The sequence below is a fragment of the Pinus tabuliformis genome, chromosome 6, assembly GCF_031772625.1.
Source record: "Pinus tabuliformis cultivar Carrire ecotype Pingquan chromosome 6, CPIR1, whole genome shotgun sequence".
NCBI lineage: Eukaryota > Viridiplantae > Streptophyta > Pinopsida > Pinales > Pinaceae > Pinus > Pinus tabuliformis.
In genome coordinates this window covers 1,262,545,379-1,262,554,638 of record NC_142292.1, presented here as the reverse complement: position 1 = coordinate 1,262,554,638, position 9,260 = coordinate 1,262,545,379, and the positions used below count along the sequence as shown (strand labels likewise).

The following is a 9,260-nucleotide window of genomic DNA, read 5'->3' as shown; positions in this document are numbered from 1 at the left end:
AGCTGCAACTGTGAACAGTAGGTGATTCCTCCTGTAATCTGTGGAATTTTAAGGCATTGAGTATTAAATAACTGGCAGATGATTGTTTTTTAGTTTTCATATTGTCATTGTAATGCAAACATTTTGTCTTGGAAATTTTTACAGTTGCTTCTGATCATTCCAAAATTTCAATAATATTTGAATTACATGAAAGTATTTTTCTATCCGAGTAACACCATGGGTTAATTATTTCGCTGTCTCCATAGCTGAAGATACCTTGGTATTTTTTTGTTTGTTTTAATATATTTATTAATTTGTCACATTTGAAGTACGTTGGTTGTCTGGCGAGCTGAATGAAGATGACATCTCCAAATAAAATTTATGCAGCTCTGTGAAGTTCTATGCCGAAATGTGGCAACTAAAAAGATTCATCATTTTATCATTAAAAAAGCATAATTCATTATTTTATTGTGTAAATGCCATAATTTCCGTTAAAAATGGGACAATCATCCACTGAATAACTCGGAATTATAAGCCTTTGTTCAATTCTATTTTTTGGGAGCTCCAGAAAGTGGCGGCGTTGCTACAACTGTATGTAGAATTGATGCAATATTTTCTTATTCAAAGGTTGAAACAACCCTTTTTTCACAGAAAGTAGAGTAGATCTATGGACAGTATTGTAATTGGTGTACGCTTGGCTAAAGTATATATTGGGATGGATTTTGGAAGACGCATCTAGCACATTTTTTATTGTACTAGGGAATTTCATTAATAATATAAATATGCACAAAAATATTTACAGAGACCTCGGCAGAATCCGTTAGCTTGAGACTTTCAGGACAGTTTGATCGAACAATGTTAGGTTGAGAGACTTTGAGGACATTTTTGATAATTCAACGTTCATGTAAACCTGGAAAATGGCTTTCAAAAGAGCAAATGCTTAAGTTGCGATCAATTTTGCATTTTAGAGAAAACAATTGTATATACCTGTGTTGTATTTGTAACATTTTTTTTAGCAGTAATGGTTATGTTTTGCATTAGGAGAGGGTTGTAGTTGAACTGGTCAGTGGTGTAATACAAACACGGACCGCAGCCTTCACATAAAATAGTCATAGCCAGTTTCAAGCTATTCTGCTCTGGTCGATTCTACATATCAAGCAGGTATACTGCCCGTGGCGACAAAAAAATTACACTACAATGTGGATAAAATATTCGAAGAAAATAAAAAACATTGTACTGGAGGGACATCAGTGTTGGAGGACTGGAGGGACATCAGTGTTCAAACCCCCTCGGCCACTAAAACTGTTGCTTGGTTAAGAGCTTGTGTTTTTGGACCTAAAGAAATAGGTTAATGGCCTAAGAGCTTGTGTTTTTGGACCTAAAGAAACAGGTTAATGGCCCAAGAAGCTCACCAAGTAGACGGGGCTTAAATGATCATTTCAGAAGCAAGTATCGTGAAAAGGAGAGGGGCAGAATGCCTGCAGATGGTTCTATATCATCAGAATCCAGGGTACCTAGAGGTCAAACTTTTAGGAACACTGAAACAAGGACAGATGCCATAAATTTTGCTGGGCCTAAGACTCTTGCACAAATCAAACAAGAAAAGAATCGTGAGAGCAGTGAAGAACCTTCTACTGCACAATCAACAGAGCATGGATCCTCACAGAATCCCTCTATGAAGAGTCCAGACAAACACAGACAAAATCTTCCTTGGGAAGGAAGGAAGATGAGATTGGGCAAGGTAATTAGTGATTCAAGTGGGGAACAAGACTTTCAGGCTCCAAAGCCATTAAGTGATATTCTGAAGAAAAAATGGAAAGTGACTCAAGAAAATGGTGACAATGAAGGAAATATACCTACAGAAGGGCAGGGTCAGGCCATTCAGAGTTTCAATTTGAGCAAGGGAAATGATGGCTTGCCACCACCTGAAAAAGATGTTGAAGAGGGAGAACTTCCAACTGGTGACAGTTATACATCTGAACTGCCCACTTTTACTCCTGGGGTGGATGACACTGAGGCATCCAATGACGTGGATACTCTTGTAGAAGACAAACCATCAGCCTTTTCAAATGGAGCAAAGCCTGTTGTAGTGGATGACCAGGAAGATGCAGTAATGAATGATGTTGTTCACAGCAATGAAGATGAAGATGTTGACCATGAAGAGTATGATTTGGAACATGTAGAGAATGAGGACAATGAAGAGTGGGAAAGGAATGAAGATGAGCAAGAAGATGAAGACTTTCTAGAAGATGATGATGACGACGACTTTGCTAGGAAGCTTGGTGGCATCTTCTCTTGATTAGTGACTTGTATTAGAAGATTTGTTGAAAGCTGTTTGCAAATCTGTGCATGTATTGGCAAGCACAATGGTGGTTTTCTGTTGTAGTTTTGCTTGGAATGTCAGTGTAAAATGCCAATTTCATGTGTTGCTTGACATGATGTTCTCGCAGCTATTCAAGATAATTGTTTCTTTTGTCTGTACTGAATCTTGTTAATGATGATACAAATCCTATTTGTTTAATATTATAGAGGAGCCTATGCAGAAGCAAATATCATAACTTAATTTTAAAGCATATTATGCTTCTCAGCAGAGGAATCAGTCATGCCTTTGAATCAATTACCTCATTGGCATTTGCAGCTACTAGCATTTGAATAATGTAGACCCGGGTAAATATTCTTAATTAGATGAAGACGATAACACTTTGCAGCTGCAACTGTGAACAGTAGGTGATTCCTCCTGTAATCTGTGGAATTTTAAGGCATTGAGTATTAAATAACTGGCAGATGATTGTTTTTTAGTTTTCATATTGTCATTGTAATGCGAACATTTTGTCTTGGAAATTTTTACAGTTGCTTCTGATCATTCCAAAATTTCAATAATATTTGAATTACATGAAAGTATTTTTTTATTCGAGTAACACCATGGGTCAATTATTTCGCTGTCCCCATAGCTGAAGATACCTTGGTATTTTTTTGTTTGTTTTAATATATTTATTAATTTGTGGTGGATATGAAATGGGTATATACTATATAGTATTGGGATATTTATGGTTTTTCATGTTTTGTAAAAGAAATTGTTGCATTTGAAGTTGTTTGTGAAGTATCCGTTACAATTCCTCTATTAAATAAATTATATTATTATAGTACGTTGGTTGTCTGGCCAGTTGAATGAAGATGACATCTCCAAATAAAATTTATGCAGCTCTGTGAAGTTCTATGCCGAAATGTGCCAACTAAAAAGATTCATTATTTTATCATTAAAAAAACATAATTCATTATTTTATTGTGTAAATGCCATAATTTCCGTTAAAAATGGGACAATCATCCACTGAATAACTGGGAATTATAAGCCTTTGTTCAATTCTATTTTTTGGGAGCTCCAGAAAGTGGCGGCGTTGCTGCAACTGTATGTAGAATTGATGCAATATTTTCTTATTCAAAGGTTGAAACAACCCTTTTTTCACAGAAAGTAGAGTAGATCTATGGACAGTATTGTAATTGGTGTACACTTGGCTAAAGTATATATTGGGATGGATTTTGGAAGACGCATCTAGCACATTTTTTACTGTACTAGGGAATTTCATTAATAATATAAATATGCACAAAAATATTTACAGAGACCTCGGCAGAATCCGTTAGCTTGAGACTTTCAGGACAGTTTGATCGAACAATGTTAGGTTGAGAGACTTTGGGGACATTTTTGATAATTCAACGTTCATGTAAACCTGGAAAATGGCTTTCAAAAGAGCAAATGCTTAAGTTGCGATCAATTTTGCATTTTAGAGAAAACAATTGTATATACCTGTGTTGTATTTGTAACATTTTTTTTTAGCAGTAATGGTTATGTTTTGCATTAGGAGAGGGTTGTAGTTGAACTGGTCAATGGTGTAATACAAACACGGACCGCAGCCTTCACATAAAATAGTCATAGCCAGTTTCAAGCTATTCTGCTCTGGTCAATTCTACATATCAAGCAGGTATACTTTCTTTGTATAATTTTTTCTTAATCTATTTATGACACTAACTTGTGTATCTATGTTTCCGTTTCAGCCACTAGATGGCTTGTCAGGAGCACCAACACCAGCAATAGTGCCACCATCGTCCTCAGCATCGTTACCGACATCTGGCACTGCAAACAAACCGAAAGTTCCCTGCTATTTTTTCCAGCAGGGATATTGTGTAAAGGGTGATAAGTGCCCTTTTGTGCATGGTCCATTTTCAGGAGCTAATCTAACTTCTCAAAAGACAACAAAACCAAGTCCAACAGTTACAGAGCCTCAGGCAAGTGGGAAACAAACAGTCAATGAAACTGAAAGCAACAAAGATGGAAAACATCCATCTGATTTAAGCTTTCCCAAGGCAGTGCAATCAATTGATCCTAATGCAGTGCAGTCAAGCAACCCCATGACATTGAAGTCAAACAACTTTCAGGCAGTGCAGTCAAGAACCCTGTGCTAGCAAAGGCAAATAACTTCAAGGCATCACAGTCAAGTAACCTTGTTGCATTGCAGTCCAATAACTTCCAAGAAGGGCATTTGGGCAATCCTTTAACACTGCAGTCAAATAATGTCAAGGAAGCCCAGTTGCAACCAGAAGCTAGACATGTCTCTCAATCAAGATCTCAGCCTACCTATATAAAGGGAAGTCCACATGAAGTCGAACAATTTTTTCCAGAGATTGAACCTACAAGACAAAGGATACATGATGATTCAAGAAACAGGTCTTGGATACGCCCGTCTCATCCTCTAGAAGAAAGACTACAAAATGGATTAGAATCGGAGGATTTGCTGGGTGGATCATCACTAGGATATGATGTACTTGTGGATGATGGACTTGACCATCTAAGCCACCGGGAGGATGCTGATTACTATAAACATGATATGGAATCTGGAAGAGATGCAATCAATGGTCGAGAAAGAAATATGCACAACAAACGAGAGCTTGTCCGAACTGGCTACTATGATGCTGAATTTCAGTATGACCATGGAGCTTATGAACCATATAAAAACAGGGGATATGAGCGTGGTGGCCGAAAGCAGTCTAATGCTTTTGATGACAGGGTTCTGGAGAGACCGATTGTGCGAGAAAGGAGGTCCTTGTCTAGTGAAGATGATCCTGAACGGAACAATATGGAGGATCTCCACCACCGGATTTCAAAACATAGGAGGGCTGGTGAGGCTAAAGTAGTGGATAGCCCCTCAAAGAGACAGCATGTGGATAGTCGACATGGTGAATTTCACCGTGGCTCTAGGCAACAAGATGATGACCGTAGACAGCAAGATATATACAGGGACCAGTTAAGGCAAGGTATGAATCACAGTAGTAGGCGATTGCAGGGTAGGATTCAAGTAGAGGCTAGTGGCTTCAAAAGAGAGCCATCTGACAATATAGAAGCTGATCAAGAAGGCAAGTTAGAGAGGGCTTGGTCCAGAAGCTCACCAAGCAGACGGGGCTTAAATGATCATTTCAGAAGCAAGTATCGTGAAAAGGAGAGGGGCAGAATGCCTGCAGATGGTTCTATATCATCAGAATCCAGGGTACCTAGAGGTCAAACTTTTAGGAACACTGAAACAAGGACAGATGCCATAAATTTTGTTGGGCCCAAGACTCTTGCACAAATCAAACAAGAAAAGAATCGTGAGAGCAGTGAAGAACCTTCTACTGCACAATCAATAGAGCATGGATCCTCACAAAATCCCTCTATGAAGAGTCCAGACAAACACAGACAAAATCTTCCTTGGGAATGAAGGAAGATGAGATTGGCAAGGTAATTAGTGATTCAAGTGGGGAACAAGACTTTCAGGCTACAAAATCATTAAGTGATATTCTGAAGAAAAAACGGAAAGTGACTCAAGAAAATGGTGACAATGAAGGAAATATACCTACAGAAGGGCAGGGTCAGGCCATTCAGAGTTTCAATTTGAGCAAGGGAAATGATGGCTTGCCACCACCTGAAAAAGATGTTGAAGAGGGAGAACTTCCAGCTGGTGACAATTATACATCTGAACTGCCCACTTTTACTCCTGGGGTGGATGACACTGAGGCATCCAATGACGTGGATACTCTTGTAGAAGACAAACCATCAGCCTTTTCAAATGGAGCAAAGCCTATTGTAGTGGATGACCAGGAAGATGCAGTAATGAATGATGCTGTTCACAGCAATGAAGATGAAGATGTTGACCATGAAGAGTATGATTTGGAACATGCAGAGAATGAGGACAATGAAGAGTGGGAAAGGAATGAAGATGAGCAAGAAGATGAAGACTTTCTAGAAGATGATGATGACGATGACTTTGCTAGGAGGCTTGGTGGCATCTTCTCTTGATTAGTGACTTGTATTAGAAGATCTGTTGAAAGCTGTTTGCAAATCTGTGCATGTATTGGCAAGCACAATGGTGGTTTTCTGTTGTAGTTTTGCTTGGAATGTCAGTGTAAAATGCCAATTTCATGTGTTGCTTGACATGATGTTCTCGCAGCTATTCAAGATAATTGTTTCTTTTGTCTGTACTGAATCTTGTTAATGATGATACAGATCCTATTTGTTTAATATTATAGAGGAGCCTATGCAGAAGCAAATATCATAACTTAATTTTAGAGCATATTATGCTTCTCAGCAGAGGGATCAGTCATGCCTTTGAATCAATTACCTCATTGGCATTTGCAGCTACTAGCATTTGAATAATGTAGACCTGGGTAAATATTCTTAATTATATGAAGACGATAACACTTTGCAGCTGCAACTGTGAACAGTAGGTGATTCCTCCTGTAATTTGTGGAATTTTAAGGCATTGAGCATTAAATAACTGGCACCTATATATACCTGAAATCAGCAGGTTCGACTGGCCAAAGAATTAAATTTCTGGTTATCAAGCATAAACATTATATATTTGAAATTTTGAAACTTCACCTATGAACCACCTCGAAACCTATGTATACCTGAAATCAGCAGGTTCGACTGGCCAAAGATTTAAATTTCTGGTTATCAAGCAGGAACATTATATATTTGAAATTTTGAAACTTCACCTATGAACCACCTTGAAACCCATGTATACCTGAAATCAGTAGGTTCGACTGGCCAAATATTTAAATTTCTGGTTATCAAGCAGGAACATTATATATTTGAAATTTTGAAACTTCACCTATGAACCACCTTGAAACCCATGTATACCTGAAATCAGCAGGTTCGACTGGCCAAAGATTTAAATTTCTGGTTATCAAGCAGGAACATTATATATTTGAAATTTTGAAACTTCACCTATGAACCACCTTGAAACCCATGTATACCTGAAATCAGCAGGTTCGACTGGCCAAAGATTTAAATTTCTGGTTATCAAGTAGGAACATTATATATTTGAAATTTTGAAACTTCACCTATGAACCACCTTGAAACCCATGTATACCTGAAATCAGCAGGTTCGACTAGCCAAAGATTTAAATTTCTGGTTATCAAGCAGGAACATTATATATTTGAAAATTTGAAACTTCACCTATGGACCACCTTGAAACCTATGTATACCTGAAATCAGCAGGTTCGACTGGCCAAAGATTTAAATCTCTATAACCAGAAGGAAACATTATCAAACCCAACAAGTCACCCCAATCCAGCTTCTGTCGTTCAGACACGACGAATGTCTTGCCGTAGCCCTGAAGATCTCTTGGATTAACAGCATACTTCTGTTTCTCCTCCAATGGAAGCTGGAAAAACTCCCTTCCAGCTCTCCTAACAGCATCGAGTAACGAGTTCGGGACACCGTGATTCACAACCTACAGAAAACCCATTAAAACATGTAACTTTTTTGTTTTTTCCAAATCTGTCGACTGACTATATAGAAAAAACTAACAAATTATACCTGGAAGAAACCCCATTCTTCACAAGCCCGGGCAAGTTTCGTAATCTCTTGTTCTCTGTATATTCCTGCTGAAATCTTGGTCATGTCAATGATGGGAATGTTAAACTGATGATCAGACACTGTCGTTGGTGTTGGTATTGCTTCGCTTCTTCTGATATATCTTTCTGGTATTGTTCCCTGCTGTTTTTTTGCAAGTTCTTGAACGCTCTCGACTATAACAACAGATTTACCCCAGTTGGGAATGCTCCTATTGCTCTCATCAATTGAAGCCATTCTTCCAACCTTGCTCTACAAGAAAGTTCAGGCGAAATCGATGACAAATATAATGCACCCAGGCTGCAAATAACATTGATAGAACCAGGAAACCATCAGAAATATTTATAGATGGAAGGAACTTCTGTTAAACCAAGGCCTGTTCCTTGATCCAATTATTCGGAAGGCCATCGCGAATAACTGTATGTAACAGAAATGCCCTGCAAACAGCGGTGGAAAGCTCTGATAAAACCTTTGAACCGAAAATTAGTGAGCGAGAACCTGAGATTGGGCGAATGAAACGGAGCGTAAAAGGTCGAAATGACGAACTTAACGAAGAATAAACTAAGCAGCTCGCAAGGGCAGAAGGAATACCTAGCTGGTTCATGGGGGAACAGATTCTGGATTTTTCTCTGCCGCCAAAGAAGAGTTGCGTGCTGCAGCCCTAGCTTGCATACCTCCAGAGAAAACATCGCAGCCCTACCTCGCATACCTGAAGACAGAGAGGCCATTGGGTTGGACACAAAAGGACAGTGTGAAGATCAACGATCAATCTTCGTTCAATCGTTAACACCACACATCCACGGTCAACAATAGGACACAACATCGGCTGAGGTAATTCATTTCAAAGGAAAACGCCTTACGGCGTAACAAGGGCATATTGTAAAGCAAAAGAATTACCTTTTCTTGACATTATAGGGAAGTCGAGAGAGAAGAATGACATTATAGGGAAGTCGAGAGAGAAGAATTATAAGGATCTAGGTATGGCTCCAACGTTCGAACCTGTAGCTAATCACTGAAAATAGAAGTTGAATTTAAATTTGATTTATATAAATTTCGTCAACATAATTTTATTATCTATTGCAATGCAAAAAATGATGGTGCTAAAAGATTTTATTGGACATAAAATCTTTCGTAATATATTGACAAGAATGATTCACATGTATAATATATAGCTCGACTTGCTCCTTACTACACACTTGGTTGAGTTACGTAGAACTACACTCGGACTTCACACAGGATTGGTTCACACTAGCTCAACATCCACGTGGCTCAATATATCGTGAAAGATGTTGGTGGTGTCCCTGTCGCAATCTTCACCTTGGTGAGCTACTACCAATTAACACATATAGTAGTTTCTCATTATCTTCAAACTGGAGGCTCTGTCGAAGATTTTGG

General features: G+C 38.5%; 2 protein-coding genes and 1 pseudogene across 3 annotated transcripts; 2 read left to right on the top strand and 1 right to left on the bottom strand.

Annotated features, from left to right (window-relative positions):
- The first annotated feature begins 1,402 nt into the window (after positions 1–1,402).
- LOC149263253 (uncharacterized) lies at positions 1,403–2,460 on the top strand. The gene has a single exon (XM_089387478.1). The coding sequence runs from the start codon at positions 1,454–1,456 to the stop codon at positions 2,276–2,278; it is 825 nt and encodes a 274-aa protein (XP_089243604.1). The 5' UTR covers positions 1,403–1,453; the 3' UTR covers positions 2,279–2,460.
- Positions 2,461–4,014: 1,554 nt separating this feature from the next.
- Positions 4,015–6,517, top strand: LOC149263252 (zinc finger CCCH domain-containing protein 32-like). The gene is made up of 3 exons (XM_089387150.1): positions 4,015–4,365; positions 4,491–5,642; positions 5,729–6,517. Exons 1-3 carry the CDS (start codon positions 4,015–4,017, stop codon positions 6,302–6,304), a joined length of 2,079 nt encoding a protein of 692 aa, XP_089243276.1. The 3' UTR covers positions 6,305–6,517.
- Positions 6,518–7,485: 968 nt separating this feature from the next.
- On the bottom strand, positions 7,486–8,354 carry LOC149263251 (protein SRG1 pseudogene; annotated as a pseudogene). The gene is made up of 2 exons (XR_016249624.1): positions 7,830–8,354; positions 7,486–7,743 (listed from the first exon to the last, which is right to left on the bottom strand). The product of XR_016249624.1 is annotated as a protein SRG1 pseudogene (transcript).
- Between the last annotated feature and the right edge of the window lie 906 nt (positions 8,355–9,260).

Excerpts from the sequence above, each read along its gene's own strand:
- LOC149263253 (XM_089387478.1), top strand. The coding sequence starts at position 1,454 with ATGCCTGCAGATGGTTCTATATCATCAGAATCCAGGGTACCTAGAGGT.
- LOC149263252 (XM_089387150.1), top strand. The coding sequence starts at position 4,015 with ATGTTTCCGTTTCAGCCACTAGATGGCTTGTCAGGAGCACCAACACCA. Across the intron at positions 4,366-4,490 it reads AATCAATTGATCCTAATGCA|TCCAATAACTTCCAAGAAGG; the intron begins GTGCAGTCAAGC and ends GTTGCATTGCAG. Across the intron at positions 5,643-5,728 it reads GCAGTGAAGAACCTTCTACT|GAAGATGAGATTGGCAAGGT; the intron begins GCACAATCAATA and ends TTGGGAATGAAG.